At 43.2% G+C, this 17,338-nt stretch overlaps 1 protein-coding gene across 3 annotated transcripts in view; it reads left to right on the forward strand.

The window, feature by feature from the left end:
• itgb4 (integrin, beta 4) overlaps positions 1-16,984 on the forward strand; it is a 33,194-nt gene extending 16,210 nt beyond the window's left edge. For 2 of the 3 annotated variants that reach the window (XM_035910422.2, XM_006796958.2), the window contains exons 18-42: positions 1,364-1,482; positions 1,567-1,600; positions 1,692-1,886; positions 1,990-2,093; positions 2,170-2,228; positions 2,343-2,366; positions 2,473-2,621; positions 2,710-2,889; positions 2,988-3,136; positions 4,760-4,967; positions 5,071-5,388; positions 5,533-5,705; positions 6,030-6,210; positions 6,430-6,567; positions 6,653-6,835; positions 6,919-7,047; positions 9,813-9,977; positions 10,075-10,221; positions 10,600-10,734; positions 12,417-12,566; positions 12,695-12,883; positions 12,994-13,149; positions 13,243-13,407; positions 15,562-15,681; positions 15,771-16,984. In XM_035910422.2, the coding sequence (XP_035766315.2) occupies positions 1,364-1,482; positions 1,567-1,600; positions 1,692-1,886; positions 1,990-2,093; positions 2,170-2,228; positions 2,343-2,366; positions 2,473-2,621; positions 2,710-2,889; positions 2,988-3,136; positions 4,760-4,967; positions 5,071-5,388; positions 5,533-5,705; positions 6,030-6,210; positions 6,430-6,567; positions 6,653-6,835; positions 6,919-7,047; positions 9,813-9,977; positions 10,075-10,221; positions 10,600-10,734; positions 12,417-12,566; positions 12,695-12,883; positions 12,994-13,149; positions 13,243-13,407; positions 15,562-15,681; positions 15,771-15,901 (3,701 nt within the window). In that variant the 3' untranslated portion in view covers positions 15,902-16,984. The remainder of the gene's footprint in view (positions 1-1,363; positions 1,483-1,566; positions 1,601-1,691; positions 1,887-1,989; positions 2,094-2,169; positions 2,229-2,342; positions 2,367-2,472; positions 2,622-2,709; positions 2,890-2,987; positions 3,137-4,759; positions 4,968-5,070; positions 5,389-5,532; positions 5,706-6,029; positions 6,211-6,429; positions 6,568-6,652; positions 6,836-6,918; positions 7,048-9,812; positions 9,978-10,074; positions 10,222-10,599; positions 10,735-12,416; positions 12,567-12,694; positions 12,884-12,993; positions 13,150-13,242; positions 13,408-15,561; positions 15,682-15,770) is intronic. The other variant, XM_035910423.2, reaches the window with a different exon arrangement.
• Positions 16,985-17,338: the final 354 nt, after the last annotated feature.

Consider the following 17,338-nt stretch of genomic DNA (forward strand, 5'->3'; position numbering starts at 1 on the left):
TGGGAAGAAAACTTCTTTTTACACCGAAAAAACCCCTAAACTTCCGAGCAAGCACCGAGTGCGCTACGACGTAATGGGAAACTCACAGAGAAACTCGCGGATTCTTCCACTGACCGCTGCGCCACACCTGCACCAGGGTAAACCTCCGCCTACCCAACTCCTGCTTTACAGGTGAAAATAGAGCAACAGGACCGCTAGTCTTTGACTTTATTTATTTTCTGCTGTGTTTTACTTGCATCTATTTGAAAGACTGAGTGTAAACACAAAAAATATTTTATTTTATGTGCTGGAATGTGCAGAAAATAGGTTTAAATGTTAAACAAATTTCTTCCAGTCAGAAAATGTTGCATATAATTAAATTTTTGCTTGATGCATAAAGTTAAAAGATTAAAGCTAATAAAACAAGTTTTAAGATCTATCGCTTTATCACCTATTCAGGTTGTAAAACGTGTTTTTAAAAAGTAACTAAGTAACTAAGTAATTAATTACTTTTGAAAATAAGTAATCAGTAAATTAACGGGATTACTTTTTTGGGGAAGTAATCGGTAATTAGTTAATGATTACTTTTTTCAAGTAACTTGACCAACACTGGTCGTGTGTTGTAATCTTATTAATAATAATAACGTTAGGATTAATTGTTCTTTAACTTTATGTGCTCTTTATTTAGGCAAACGTATTTAATGACACTAAGAAGTGCAGTGAATCTTATCAGGCTTGAAAAAATGAACCTCATACACACCAGCTCTTCTGGTAAAACACCGAGGCTCCGGGACGCAAACTCCAGAGTGTCCCGGATCTGCCCCAAAGGCCTCCTTCCTGAAACCCCCAGTAGGCAAGCTAGTGAGTTACCTGAATGACAACTAGCACCTTTTGATGTAGCGAAGTAGTGGCTTTGGCACTGTGTCCCAATTGCCCAAGCTCTTAACCCTGTCTCAAAGTGAAAACCATGTACAACCTTTAGAGGAAGCAACTCCTGTTTTCAACTCCTGTATTATCTCTCCTGGATTGCAGTCACTATGGCCCCACCAATGCAACGAGCCAGATAAGGTCCTTTCTTAAAAAAAAGAGGGTTAATCACAGTTAGCAGTTGGATAGAACTTCCTCCAGTATGTTACGGCGAATGAGCTCTGAGCCCTGGAGTAGATGGCTTCACTCCACACTTTGTAATCCAGTCTTGATGTTAAGAAATAAAGATTTTCAGCAGTATTCTGTGACTGCTCATAAACAGATATCCATAACTGTTTTCAACAAAAGATTTAATGATATCACACAAGACTTTAGAACAACAAAGCTGCAGCTCTAGCAGCTGTGCTTTCTAGGATTTTGTTTCTAACTTTATCAATGTCTCCTGACGACTCTTCAGACTGCCCCCCTGGGAGCCTCTTGTGGTTGCTTCCCCTCATCCTGTTCCTCTTGTTGCTGTTGGCTCTTCTGCTGCTTTGCTGCTGGAAGTATTGCGCCTGCTGCAAGGCCTGCTTTCAGGTAATAAACACTCACATTTGGAACTGTAAATAATTAATTAGAAGTCACAGGGGAGGTAATGGTTTCTGTCTTTTCTCAACACAGAGCTGTCTGGCTCTGCTGCCTTGCTGTAGGAGAGGTAAGATGTTTATCATGTTGTATATTATTCATCATTTCCAGCAGGGGTTTGTGTTGAAGGTGAGCGACCTCATGTTGAATTCTATTTCCAGGCCGCATGGTTGGATTCAAAGAAGATGAATATTTGCTCCGTCAGTCTCTGCTTACCTCAGACCATCTTGACACACCGATGGTGAGGACCGGTCCACCCAAAGGTACCGACGTGGTTCGCTGGAAGGTTACAGACAATGTCCACCGTGGACCCAATCACCCCCAGGCTCTAATAAAGCCAAACCCTAAAGAGACCAGTGAGTTCTTTCAAAAGCAGAAAAATTGAAGAAAAAGTCAAATGGAGTTTTGGAGTAAAAAAACCTTTTACACAAATCTTTTCTTTGTTTTCAACTTTTGTAGTCCCATTCCCGATCTCACTTCGACTGAACAGGCTCTTCTCTGAGAGCCTGACACACCCCGATTCCAAAGAGGGTGACCAGCTCCGCAAGGAAGTTGCAGATAATGTGAGTCTTTTGGATTGTTTGTGGGCATGTATCAGTATAGGAACAGTTTCACTTAGCTGTTTGTTTTTCCATTTAGCTAAATGAGTTGTACAAGCAAATTCCTGGGGCGCAGAAGGTGCAGAAGACCTCCTTCAGGTAAGATGGACTAAATGTCCAGTAACACCAAAAATATGTGTGCTTTTTGTCATCAAAGCTGGAAACAAATGGTTGATTTTCTCAGTAATTGTTGCTTTTTCTTTGCCCTTGCAGATCACAGAGAAATGCTGGAAAAAGGTATCATTAATATTGTAATAATGCAAGAAAACGATACAGGTTTTGTCTTCTTAGGGAACCTAAGGAGATTCATGTCTAACTTCTCTGGCCCTGCTGTGCTCTTTAGGCAGGACTACACCATCATGGACACCGTCTTGTCTGCTCCTCGCAGCAGCTACCCAGATATCGTCAAACTTACTGAAAAGAACGTCCAGTCTGGAAACTTCCACGACATGAAAGTGGTGCCGGGCTACTACACAGTAGCTACAGATAGAGGTGTGTGTTATTTGCGTGCCCAAATGGTTAAAATGGATCTTTTGTTTGCTCTTATACTGCCTGCCATAAACCTGCTCTTCTTCTGCAGAGGCTGCTGGAGCCATAGAGTTCCAAGAAGGTGTGGAATCAGTAGACGTCCATGTGCCGCTCTTTGTCAAAGATGAAGACGATGACAAGAAACAACTGCTGGTGGAGGCTGTAGATGTGCCTTTGGGGATTGCAGAGATTGGAAAACGTTTGGTTAACATCACCATCATCAAAGAGCACGGTGAGGAATGTTGAGTTAAAGTTCGAGACGCCCTGTGGTTTGAACAGTGTTTGATGTTTGATCGTATAAACCGATTCTTTCCTCTGTTCCTCCACCAGCCTCCAGCGTCTTTTCATTCCTCCAGCCGTCTTACACCTACAGCAGGAAGGATGGAGTGGCTAAAATCCCAGTCAGCAGAGAGATCATCGAGGACGGACGCACACAAGTCGCATACCGCTCACGAGACCTCACTGCCAAGGATAAGAAGGTGAGCTGCTGCGTACTGGTAGCATGTGCGGCTTTTTATGTATGATATGGATGGGACTGAAAAATGAAGCCAACATGGCCACATTAAGGTGTCTCCGAAAAGTGAGTAAGCACTCACAGACGTCCATGTTAAAAATCCCAACTTAAGCAAAGACATTAACACGTTTACAGTCCGAAAACTGTATCATCTCTACAACTTGTTAATAACAATCGTACACTGGGTGAGTGTTTTATAACTCATCCATTTGGATGCTGCTCGGACTTTTATTTTATTTTATTTATATACCAAAGGTGGATGCAGCTTGTGAACCATCATCCAAATATGGTCACGATTAGGGATGGGTACCGTATCATGGCACCGGTTCTGACATAAACGGTAGTAACCAGACCGAAAAGCAGCGCACATTTCGGTGCTTTTTTTTCCTGAGATGTGATACACTTTGAATTCTAGCCAATCATTTTACATTTCCGAGGATAGTAGGCGGGCCCAGGTACGTACGTTCTTTTAGAGCAGAGCTACAGATTAAAAATGCCCGAGGCGAAGCGGTCAAAAGTCTGGCTGTACTTCACAGCAAAATATGCAAACTCAGCAGCCTGCAACAAGTGCTTTAAGCTGATACTGTGATACTGTCAAAGGAGGTAACACCTCAAATCCGATGAAACACCTGGCGACGCATAGCGTTTTTTTTAAAAGCAGAAAAATGCGCCGTATTTGATAGCTTGCTGCGAGACCTCACACCGTGCACATCTACTGCGGGTGTGGTGGTGACGGATGATGATGCAGCAGCAGCCGTTCTTCTCTGCGTGAGTAGCTTAACGTTGTTCGTGTGTAATTTACGTTGAGTAGGCTAACCACGTTATTACATTAATGCATGTAAGGTGAACTAGCAAACACCGTCGTAGCTACATGCGGCTGTCTTCTTGTTTGATGGCAGATACTCCCTTCACCCTGGCCAAAAAGGCTAAAATGACCAAAGAAAAACTGGAAAACAGTTAAACATGAGAGGTTTTTGGACAAAGTTTGTTTTTTCCATTGTTTAAGCACTGCTTCCAGCCAAGAGTGATACCATATATGCCCCATAGCTGCAGAAAAGGCTAACATTGTTATCTTTTTACAAAAAAACAGCTGAACATGAGAGGTTTTTGGACCAATTTTGTGTTCTCCATTCTTTAAGCACCGGCACAGTTTCAAAAGTACCAGTTTGGCACCGGTATCGGATAAAACCTAAACGATACCCATCCCTAGTCACGATTACCTCTAAAAATCCAAGGACGTGACCAAAACACTAAATGTATTATTTTCAGCCAGATTTAGAAAGCAAGGGTCTCCAACTCCAGCCCTCGAGAGCTACTGTCCTGCAGCTTTTAGATGCATCCTTGTTCCAACACACCTGAATCAAATGAACGGCTTTGCCACACTTGAGGTAATTCGACCATTTGATTCAGCTTGCTGGAGTAGCTGACACTAAAAGCTGCAGGACAGCAGCTCTCGAGGACTAGAGTTGGAGACCCCTACTTTAGAGCCTTTACAGGCTTGTGCCAACTTCTAATCACAGTCAGCGTGTGTGGTATAGGTCAGTGGGTTTGCCACATTACCAACGTGTTCCTCCATAATGTATTTCAGGACTACTTGACTGTAGAAGGAGACCTGACCTATCTTCCAGGTGAGACTCAGAAGATAGTTCCCGTTCGTCTCCTGGAGCTGAGTGAGAAAGATGGTCTACTAGAAGACAAACAGGTCAAACAGTTTGTCATGGACCTCAGTAATCCAAGGCAGGGTGCCAAGCTGGGACGCTACCCGAGAACCACTGTTACCATCGCAGACCTGCCAGGTAAATGGATGCATGAGTGTTCTGATCACAGCCTTGATTCTAAGAGAAGAATTGATCGCTAAAGTTGCTCCTCTTTCCCACATTATCGTTCTTTATCACGCAGAACACAGTGTGATGGCGTTCAAGAAGGGCACCCAGAACTTCACCACAACAGATCCAACCTACACCATTCCAGTGGTCCGCACTCACAGCACCGAGACACCTGCCACGGTGAAATGGCGCACCAAGAAGGCCCAGCGCTTTGAGTTATCTGGCCCTCTGAAGTTTTCTCCCGGAGAGACAGAAAAGAACATTGTGATTGATCCAAAAGCCCACCCCAGACCCATCCAGCCTGAGACCTTCCAGCTTGAGCTATTTGACCCAAGTACCAACGCTTCTATTGGAGACAAGAAGACCACCGTTGTCAATGTCACAGATGGAGGTAAGACACACGTGAGGTGATGTTAAGTGAACACAAACACATTCATCCAAAGATTTACTGAAATGGCATTTGAGAAGTTTCAATCATTGTGAAACAGAATTACTGCATGTTTGTTTATCTGGTAATTCCTTCCAATCCCCACAGTTCCAAGATCTCCTGAAATAGAACAGAATGTACAGAAGGGCTTCATTCCCATGAAAGGTACCTCACCTGGTGGTCACCTCCTCTCCCCAGAAAACCCTAAGGCTGTAGCAACTGGACCCAGAAGCATCCGCCTCAACTGGGAACCTCCACCTGGTAACCCCATGGGGTACAAGGTACGCGAAATATCGCTGATAAGGCCTTGAAACAATATTTATCAAACTCACTGACTCCTAATCGGCCGTTCACACTGCAGAAGCGAACAAATTTCTTTAAATCACGCTTGATTTTTCTGATTGTTATGCACGAAAAAAACAGGTCTCACCAACCACATCACTGCATTTGGCAGCTTTTTTTAGGACAAATTTTCTGCAAAACATGCACGACTTTCAGTCGAGTTCAAAAAAATTCAGGATTTTATTTCATTTTTTCGCAACGCGCTCGGTGTGTAGAGGGCTTTAGTTTTTTGCAATATTTATCAAGTCAATGTTTTCTTTTAGGTCAAGTATTGGATCTATGGTGATCCAGAGAAAAATGCCCAGGTCTTAGATGTAAAGACTCCACATGCTGACTTGACCAACCTGTATCCCTACTGTGACTATGAGATGCGAGTGTGTGCCTACAATTCAGTGGGAAATGGCTACGATACTGACGTCGTCACCTGTCAAACAATGGAGGATGGTAATTACTGTAAACCCAGTCAATTTCTGTTAAATGCAACTTATTTTTTTAACATTAAAGTCCAGATTCCTCCAGCTTATAGCTAATAAGGATGCCGTGGTTCAATGCAATCATGTTACGATACAATTTACCCCCCACATTAGAGCTAGTTTGTTTGGAACAACCTGTCTCAAGGCTAAATTTAAACTCACAAGTGGCCGCTGTGGCATTTTCCCGTAGTGCCCGGAGAACCTGGTCGTTTGGCCTTCAATGTCATCAGTCCAACTGTCACTCAGCTCAGCTGGGCAGAGCCTGCAGAGACCAACGGCAACATTACGGCTTACGAGGTCATCTACACGCCCATCGATGACGATATGAGTAAGAGACCCGCTCGTAAAACACAAAAGTTCTTCACATGCGCTGAGAGCACCAAAGTTTGATTCTATCCTGTTGCTTCTCGCAGAGCCAGTAGGACCAGCTAAGAAAGTGAAGATCGACAATCCTAAAAAGCGAATGCTGTTGATCGAGAACCTCCAGAACGCACAAACCTATCAGTACAAGGTCCGTGCCAAGAACAGCGTGGGCTGGGGTCCCTTCAGAGATGCAACCATCAACTTGGCATCGCAGCCAGCCAGACCGCTGTCCAGTAAGTCTGTGACAAAGACTTCCCCAGAGCGCTCAGCCTCCATGAGAAATCATTTACCCCTTTCTCTTTCTTTCTGCCCCCAGTTCCCATCATTCCAGATGTCCCCATTGTGGATGCCGAGGCGGGAGATGAGTACGACGGCTACCTGATGTACAGCAACGAGGTGCTGAAGTCACCTGTAGGCTCCAAGACACCCAGTGTGTCTGGTGACGGTGGGTATCCAGAGCCAAAAGCACAAGCTCCTCTTAAGAGCTGATAGTGTCAGAGAACGAGCTGTGACTGTAACGTGGATCCAGTTATTTCATTTCATACTCTTGATGCTCCGAGGCATCGTGTGTGGCCCTCCTGAAAGAGAAGGAACATACATACTTTTCCTTTTTTGGGTTCTTTCTAATTTATTCAGGTTTTTAGTATAAAACGGCTGAAAACATAAAAAAACCCACCAGAGCTCTGAGACTCTGTGTTATTCTCAAGGCTCTGTCATGCTTTTTTAATACCACTTCCATCTGGCGCCCGAGTCAAGCAGCAGCAAGTGTCTGCTTCCACTGCATCCGCAGAAATATGCAGTAGATGTCTCTGTGATCACAAACCAAAATGTCTTCAGTCTGCTGTCACTCTCCTGCTTTTTGCAGCCATTGTGTTGCTCTCATTTTTCTCCAGTAGTGCTAAAGTTGCTACTCGCCTCCGAGATAGTTTGCACTTTAGCGATATATAATCACATCTACAGTACATGCATGCAGTTTGTCTTGTAAAGTACTCTATAGCAAAACAAACAAACCCACCCTTGGCCTGCTTGCTTCTCCACTGTAACCACCAAATCAAGGCTGGAAATATGTCAAGTTGGTGGGGTCCAACCTGGATCTCCGTAAGGTGTCGTGGAAAAGGCGAGTGGATGTCATCCCCAGTCGGCTCAGCACAGACACAGAGACGAGCTCAGATGAGACCCCCAACCCCAGCTACACCAAAACACCCCTGCCAGGTGAAGACCACTCCATCCGACCCCGCAGATAGGCTGCCGGCATGCCAGCTGTTACGCACGGCCAGTCATGCTCCCAGCAAGGCAACAACGTTTCTCTCTGCTTTCGTGGTTTAACTCATACTCAAATGTTACCACTTGTCCTTAGTCAGCACCTGCCCCATCTATCCTGCCCAGAGACGAGCACTGGCATCAACTGCTGCACCTCCAGTTGATGATCGGGTCTATTCTCTTTGTGTCCCACTGGGGAGGTTGTGATCTGGAGGCAGCTTGCCTGTGGTATAAAGCTGTATTACAAGCTTAGTTAGTGTGCAGAAGCACAGAATAAACAGGCTTTTTGGGGGGTTTTAATAATTGAAATACAGTTTGATCTCTGCGGAGCACTTTTCTCACAGCTGTTTTTGCTTTTATTTTCGAATGTGCTTTTACATATGCGGCTCGGTTATTCACATTGAGGAGGCTGCCAGTATTTGATATGTTTTCTACACATTAAGCAGTAGAGGTGGGAATCACCATACAACTCACGATACGATATTATTGCAATTTTTTAAAATATTTTTTGATATTCAGATTCTGTACATAAAGGTAAACTTTATCAATATTCATTTTATCTAATATCAAAGTCTCACACTCAGTCTTTCTCTCATTTCAGTTTTATTGTTGACAAACTGAACGGTTTGTATTACAGTCTAGTCCAACTTAACTGAACGCAACCATCTGGTACAATTATAGCTATTCTGAACTATGCAATTTATGAAAACTATGCAGCTCCTTCAGCAACTGAAGAATTTGAAAGTAAATTAAAACAAAATATAATTTTACATTAAATAAAAAAGTTTTAAACGTAATTAAAATAAAACATGTCTTAAATTAAAATAAGTAAACTGTCATGTTTATTGCTGCCAAAAAAAAGTTAAACACACTTGGACAGTGAAGGAATGTCAGGATTCTTGCTCAGAAAAAGGAGCTGACTTCAGAGCATGTTCCAGTTCACGAAAAAAATTGTTTGTAACAAAATATCGATTTCTGCTGTCCCTGTATCGATACATTATTAGCAAACAAAATATCACAATACTACACAGTATCGATTTTTTCCCCCACCCCTATTAAGCAACAGCATTTACAGTTTTGCTTCTGTAGATGAAGACATGCTCACTTCTCTACTTGCTTATAGAGAACGTACTTTAGTTTCATCATGGGATACTTTATCCACAGGTCAATGAAATATCTCAATATTAACGACATTAATTTGGAACGGCTAAACTTTAAGACTAATAATATTTCTTATCAGCCTAAGGGGAGTGTTGTAACACTAAGATTATATAATAACTGTGTTTGGTAGTGGGTGTTAGCTTCCTAGCCTTTAACCCGAGTTCTATTTTGCTGTTTAATTTTTGTGATTTTTGTGTTTTTATTTTTACTAACCAGCTTAGACAAAATCAGTAAAATCTCTATGCTGTAAAAAAAATTCCCCCTCCTTTGAGCCCTCTATCTTCTGACTGGCTCTTCCTTACCTGGCTTCCCCAAGTTGTTGTACACCTGGATACTCACTGGTGTTGCAATACAATGACCATATAAGGAAATCTGCGCTGTCTCGGAGTTTCACATCGATTATTTGTACATACTGTGACATTATTTGTAACTTTGGCCATGTTTAAGGTGAGCGTCCATCACATTAACAAAATAGTAGAGCTCCTTTAAAATATGACACTATGACCTGCTGCAATACAAGTAAGCATAACATGTGATTTACTTGGAGAAAAATACAGTCTTCTAGCAATAAAAAAGAAGTGATTTCAGCTTGATTGAATGAAAAAGTGCGGTTGTAGTGTTCACTGCCCTATTGCACATAAGCGGGACTGAAACTGTTGCTGCTTTACTCTCCGCGTTCTGGCTGAGGCTGCTTCCCATCAGTGGCACTGAGAGTGAATGAACGCTTTAAATGTTGCAGATTGTGTACTGTGTTATTAACAACCCGGCTCTCGCTGTCGTGCATCACAGATTATATGAACGGGAGGTGGGAACAGAATTTCCTTTTCCCCGGAGGGTCAGGAACACGTAACCTGTCAGCATCGTCCTCCCCCATGTCCACTCTGAGCTCAAACTACAGAGGGGCGGGCGGCTCCTATACCACGGAAACAACCACCACCTACTTGTCTGGGCCAGGTATGATGGGAGGGTGGGAGCAGCGCTGAGAAGAAGTAAAGTAAAACTTCATAACGCCGCATGTCTTTATCCTTCATCTGTCTCTCCTTTCATGCAGGAGGCTCTCGCAGACAGGATTTGATCGGAGGTGTCCACACCTCTGACGTTATCCTGAGGAAGCGTTCGGAGAACCGAGGCTACATGGAAGAAAATATCCGTGATTCTATCGTCATGGGAGACCCGTCAAGCAAATTCCCAGATCTTGGTAAGTTTTCACCGAGGTTTGAATTGATTTAGAGAAATTGAGAACGAATTATTTCTGGTCTTCTGGCCACGAGAGACGCTTTTCTATTTTTTTGGAGTGCAACAGTCAAGATGCCTCGACAGGTAAACTACGCAAGCGCATGAGCCCATTGGTTTGGACATCTGTTAGCAGGGTTGGGGCTGTTGGCTGCACAGCAGACTTTGCAGGAGCTAAGCTGACTATCGCTGTTTCTCTGTCTCTCCCCTCATTTGTATTCTACTTCTTTTTTCTTCCCTCCTTATGCGCTTTTCCTCCCCCTTCTGTTTTGCTATTCTTTACCTCCTGGTGTCCTGCTCCCCTCTACCCCTCCCTCCTTCCCCCTGCTCAATGCGCCATCAGGTGGGTTCGGCTACACTGGGACGCAGAGCAGCTCTCAGAGTCACTTCAGCTACAGCCTGTCTCAGGGCTCGAGGGCCCGGAATCAGTCTTCAGACGTCAATGAAGCCTTGTATAGTCTGGACAGGGTTCTCCATGGTAAGTCTGCAGCATACAAGCATGGAAGCACTGGTTTGCTGGGTGTGATGCATAAAGCACCCCTCTTCAGTCTTCGCTGCTTCTTTAAGCGCGTGGAACTTTGCCTCGCTCTGAGATCCGATGTTCTAACAACTAGAAATCCCTTTTGTTTTAGATTAACACAATATTTCATTCATGTAAACACATCACATCATTATTTCAAGGGGAACACACTCATAAAACAGACTTGATGCTAGCAATTGATATCACAAACTCAATCACCAGCCTCACCGACAAAGGGAATCGAGAGCTTAGATTTTCATACAAACTGACTCCTTGTTGCAATCAGAGGAGTCGCCTCCTGCTGGCCGTTAGAAAGAATTGTGCCTTGGCATCACTTTTTTCAGACCTAGCAGGGATGCTAATAGTCAAACACACTACAGTTTTGCTTTTTATTGAATTTGCTTAACTACGGAGCCCCGCAGGGGACATGGGAGAAAAAAAAATTAAGACGGACTTTTGCGAGATCTCGCAAAAGTTTTGCGAGATCTCGCAAAGCAAACTCGGGATCTCGCAAAACTTTTGCGAGAACTTGCAAAACAAACTCGGGATCTCGCAAAACTTTCGCGAGATCTCGCAAAGCAAACTCGGGATCTCGCAAAACTTTTGCGAGAACTCGCAAAACAAACTCGGGATCTCGCAAAACTTTTGCGAGATCTCGCAAACGTTTTAGCCGCATTCTTCGGACGCTGGCTCGAAGCCGACCGGGCGGTCGAGGCACGGTGTGCCGGGAAAGCGGTGTTCCTCCCGGCTGTAGTGGGTCTCGAAGCTAACGGGAGGTCGAGACCTCCCGTTAGCTTCGAGCTAATGGGAAGAATGCGGCTAAAACTTTTGCGAGATCTCGCAAAAGTTTTGCGAGATCCCGAGTTTGTTTTGCGAGATCCCGAGTTTGTTTTGCGAGATCTCGCAAAAGTTTTGCGAGATCCCGAGTTTGTTTTGCGAGATCTCGCAAAAGTTTTGCGAGATCCCGAGTTAGTTTTGCGAGATCTCGCAAAAGTCCGTCTTAATTTTTTTTTCTCCCATGTCCCCTGCGGGGCTCCGTACTTAACAGCTAGACTTTCTCCCACCCCAACCTGTCACGGCAGATGGCCCCGCCCCTCCCTGAGCCTGGTTCTGCTGGAGGTTTCTTCCTGTTAAAAGGGAGTTTTTCCTTCCCACTTTTGCCAAAGTGCTTGCTCATAAGGGGTCATATGACTGTTGGGTTTTTCTCTATATGTATTATTATAGGGTCTACCTTACAATATAAAGCACCTTGAGGCTACTGTTGTTGTGATTTGGTGCTTGAATTAGTTTCAGGAGTTGGTGGAGGTGAATATTGGGTTTATTATATTTTTCTTGTAGCCAAAACCACCAAAACTTGTATGTCATAAAAGGTCTGTGAGGGAATTTGATGTTAAATACAGTTTATCCTGCTGCCTTTAATCGCAGTGCTTAGGACTACGCAAGAGCTGTAATGTATAATGCAATATATAATCTGTGACAGTCTTAAAATCAGTTCCATCGCTGCAAAGCACTCAGAGTAATGGCGATAAACGGCTTTGTGAAATTAGAAAAGTCATTTAAATCTAATCTGTCCCCTCTCTGATCTGAAGATGCACTACACATCTGTTAGGATGCTCATGTTTTTGTGTGTTATCTCTCAGATGCACGACTCGCCCCCGGCATTCCAGACACCCCGAGCAGACTGGTGTTTTCTGCACTGGGACCAACGGCCCTCAAAGTCAGCTGGCAGGAGCCCCACTGTGAGAAAGACATCCTGGGATACTGCGTCCTCTACCAGCTCCTCAACGGAGGTAAGTGCAAGCAGCACAACGTTAATGTGGAAGAGCGAGAACAGGATGTGCGTGTATTCACTTCCTGTTTATGGAGGCAGTTGACATCTTCTCCGATGGTGATGCTGACCACGCTCTGCTCCCTGTAGGTGAGATGAAGCGTATCAACGTGACAAACCCGGCACAGAACTCGGTGATCATCCAGGACCTGCTGCCAAATCACTCCTACCTGTTTAAGGTGAAGGCTCAGAGCCAGGAGGGCTGGGGTCCGGAAAGAGAGGGCGTCATCACCATCGAGTCTGCTGTCGACCCCAAGAGCCCCCTCAGCCCTGTGCCAGGTGCTCATTCACTTATCAGTCCACAAAAACAACGTCTGCTTATCTTAACAAAGGCACTCGATCTAATATTTCTCCTTCCTCATGCTGTCGCTTGTCACTTCTTCCTCCAGGTTCACCTTTCACTCTTAGCACTCCCAGCGCTCCAGGACCTCTGGTGTTCACAGCTCTGAGTCCTGATTCGCTGCAGCTCAGCTGGGAGAAACCACGCAAGCCCACCGGAGAAATCCTGGGATATGTAGTCACCTGCGAACAGCTGCATGGCGGAGGTGAGGCTTTCTGCACAAAGGTCACTTGCTGTAAAGCTGTTACATTTTAAATTGTGTGAATTTGGTTTGACCTCTGTTTCCTGTTTCCTGCAGGTGATATGCGTACCTTCAAGGTGAACAGCGATGGCGCTGAAACCAGTCTGACCGTTCCCAAGCTGACTGAGAACATGCCCTACAAGTTTAAGGTCCAGGCTCAAACCACACAGGGCTTCGGTCCGGAGAGGGAGGGCATCATCACCATTGAATCTCAGGATGGAAGTAAGATAAAGCCCGTACTGACAGATTGGCGTCTGATATTAATTTTAAAAATACAACAAAAAAAACTCCCAGCGGTTGTTGCTAGAAGCTGAAATAGACAAAAAGCTGATCCCCTCGGAGGGATGAGCGTAAATGTCAGTCTCTTTGTCTGTGTTGGAGTGCAGGGCAGCTTCTGTCCAGAGTTGACATTTTAGAGTGAGCAAACATTTTGGAGTTATGTAACAGGAATATGCTCGATGAATTTTAAAGCTGGTACCAAAAAAGATCCATCTTCTGGGAACCTCTGGGGTAATTTATGATCCTCTCAGTCAAGCAGAAATATTGGCATGACAGTGGCGCAGCAAAGGTGCAGAGGTCTCTGTAATCCATCAAGAATAATTGTAAATTTGTCCAGCGATTCTTTCTTTTAGCATAAATTGACAGAAATTATTATTTCCATGAGTTAATATGCACTTTTAAATTTTAAAAACTTAGATTCAACATTAAGAAAACAAGTTTTTGTTGTGCTGCTTTGCACAATAGAAGTTATTGAGTTAAATCTGAAGATTGACAGGTGCTTGTTACAGATAGGGAACCTTACATGACACCCAAGAGACTGGACGGCTTTACAAAGTATGAAAAGTGCTGTGGATTCACTGGCATATTCGGTTTTTCCAGTTGAAAGCTCTTCCAGTGTTATTGCTTAGGAGTTAAAATGTACAGAAAGTACTTCTAGTTTAGTTCAAATTGTTTGAATCATAGAGAATAAAATACTGCAAACAGTTTAGTTCCAAAAAGTCAAAATGAAAGGTTTCTTTGCCTGTAAAGCTTATTAGGGCTACTGTAGGACCTGTTCTGATGGTCATTAAACCACATCGTTATTGATTTATACCGAGTTGTCAACTCCCATTATTAAAGGTACCGTTGAGGTCACCAAATGTCGTCTTTATGGGGGAATGAGTTAAAGGGCGTCCACACAGGAAGCAGTTGGCTAGTTGCACATCTTGTTGTGCTCGATGGTTAGCTAGAGCAGCGGTCCCCAACCCCCGGGCCTCGGACCGGTACTGGTCCGTGATTCGTTTGGTGCCGGGCCGCGAGAGTTGAGGCTCAGGTGTGAAATGTATGGTTTTCAGGGTTTTTATCGGTTTTCAGCGTTATTTTGTTATCGTTTTTATCGTTAACTCGGTTTTCCTGGGTCTTTTCACGTGTGTTATGAATAAATCTTCTTCTTTTTGGTATCGGTACTAGTTTTATTTTGTTGTATTTATCCGCGACACCTTAAAGGCCGTGAAAATATTGTCGGGCATAAACCGGTCCGTGGCGCAAAAAAGGTTGGGGACCGCTGAGCTAGAGGACATTGTAGATTCAGATTGCCTAGATAAATTTCTGAGGTGTTCATTGTTTTTGGCTTGGCTTGAAGTTGCAGCGTTATTTTGGTAGCTGTTCGAAGTCACTGAAGGTCTCTTCAGAGCAGAGCAGCGGTAACTGTCAGATTTGATCAAACAGCATTTCCTGTTTGGCGATCAACACGTGGATGTCCTTATTTGAGGAACTAAAAGTAGATCCTGATTTGGGTTATTTTAAAATATACGCTGAAACAGTTTTTAAAGAGGCATGAGACATGCTCGTCTTTGTACTACTGTTTGGGCGCCATTTACATTTTTCTGTCTACATTTTTTCAAAAGTTCTGGGGTTTGAGGTTTGCGTGTGCTCCTGGGTTTTATAAATTTTTACACAGTGTAAATACCTGTATTTCAAAAAAAGTTATAAATATGTCTTATGTTGAGGAGATATCAGCTAGGCTGATCCTAGAGTTGGGCTTTGCTTTTGTGTAATATCACTTTATACCACAAGATGGTGCTGTTAATGATTATAACCTTTATTTAACCAGGTAAGCCATTAAGATAACATTTTTGTGCATAAAGGCAGCCAGCCAAAACATAACACCTCCTAATATGTCAGAAATTAAACAACGGCGCACATTTCAGCTACATTTCAACACCACTTGTAGAATGCTGCCCCCTGGTGGTGAAGGTTTGGTTAAAATACCTTTAAAAGCTCATGTCAGATGAAGCATTGCAAATTAGCTTGATAATGTAATGCTCAACGCATTTCTGTCACTCCTTCTTGGAGATAACAGACTTCTCATCTGTTTTTGTCCTTCCTTGCCTGTAGGTGCTTTGTCCCAGCACAGCAGCCAGTCGATGACACGGCGGGAGGTTTTCCACATGCCAACGGAAGTTAGCACACGAACTAACATCTCCCACACCACGCTCGACGACCCCTTCTTCTCAGGTACAAAAATAATAAACTAAGCTTCATTTCTCTTCTTTTTAAAATAGGATGTGTTCACTCACTGTTATGTACCACTGTCTGTCCAACAGATGGGATGATGATGACTACGCAGCACACAGAGACTAGCGGCATGGTGACTCGTCAAATCACCAAGGAGGTGGTTCAGAGGGGCGTCATGGGAGCAACTACTGTCACAAAGAAGATGTTTTATGAATCTTAAAGGGGCGTTTGACAAACTGGCATCCAAGTGTTCGACGTAATGAGAAATCATATTTGAGAATCTCTTTTAAAAAGAGTCGACTTCACAGTGCTGAGAGTGTTTTTGTATATGTGCGAGGGGGCGTAGCTTTCACTTTGCAACCAAAATTACATAAGAACTCGTGTCTGTTACAATCTGCCGTCATTTTCTTCTATAAGTTCAGTTTGTTTTAACATATCCATACGTATCAAATATCAAGCTAGGTCTATGAACTCACTTTGTGTTGCACATTTCATGCTAACGAGGAAAAAGCTTGATTTTCTACTGCAGGCACATGATCAAAAATATACAGGATGTAACATGTTTTTGTATCTCATACATTTGAATTAAGTTGGTCTTTTTCATGCTTAAAGTTTTTCTTCTCCCCGTGTGTTTAGCATTTTAAGAAGTTTTTGACAGTAAGATATGTGTACGGTGGTCCTGAGTTACAAAACAGATGCACACACAAAAAAATAACAAGAAAATAAAACCATTTCACTTTGCCTAAAAATTTTGGGAGACCATTTTTTTAAATGGAAGGAGTCCGAGTCCTTGAAACAGCGGAAGATATTGCAGTTATTAGGGAATATTTTCACGAAGGATATTTACCATTCAAACCCTGAAATCAAGAATTAGGCCTGAGCATAGAGGCATGAGGAAATCTGCATTCGTAAGAAAGCAAGGTGCTCCCTATAAACAGTAAAATAGTATTTGTTGCATTTAAGAGTGATAAGGATTTTTAACTATCCATACTGTTGTTTTTTGCTTTATTTTGTATTTTGCATCTCCAGGCCCCCATACAAATGTGTGTAAAGACAGAAAGATTGTATTTGCTTCTGCTGCAAGTGCTACTATGTTCGGCTTTATGTTTTCTTTAAAAATGCTTTTGTGAAACATTTTTGAGGGAAGCTCCTAGGTAGGAAAATGGATAAGTGGATAAACGTCTCACCAAAAAACATTTTTCTGTTCTTTCGATCAATTATGTATCTCTTACTTTTTAACAGTTGAACTTTTATTATTTTATTTTTCAACTATTTTATTGCACATAATAAAGATTTGAAATGATTTTGTGCTGGCTGATGGTTTGTGCAAACTTGTGCAAAAATAAGCGAATCAATAATAATACAAATGCAAAACATTTGTGGGGCTTAAAACTGTAGGTTATGCTAAGAGTTTGGAATTTATCTGTGACAGTTCAACTTTGAGATAAGAAGCTTAGGAATGTTTCAGTGCTGGGGTGTCCACCTCCAGCGCCGGTGTCCTGCAGGTTTAGATCTCACCCTGAGTCAACCTGAATCAAATGCTTAATTCATTACCAGGCCTCTGGAGAACTTCAAAACAAGGTGACGTGTCTAAAATCTGCAGGACACCGGCCCTTGAAAGCCTTGAGTACCCCCACCCCTGCTATAGAGGAAACAC

This window comes from Neolamprologus brichardi, chromosome 8, assembly GCF_056152115.1.
Source record: "Neolamprologus brichardi isolate AB-2024 chromosome 8, ASM5615211v1, whole genome shotgun sequence".
Classification (NCBI taxonomy): domain Eukaryota; kingdom Metazoa; phylum Chordata; class Actinopteri; order Cichliformes; family Cichlidae; genus Neolamprologus; species Neolamprologus brichardi.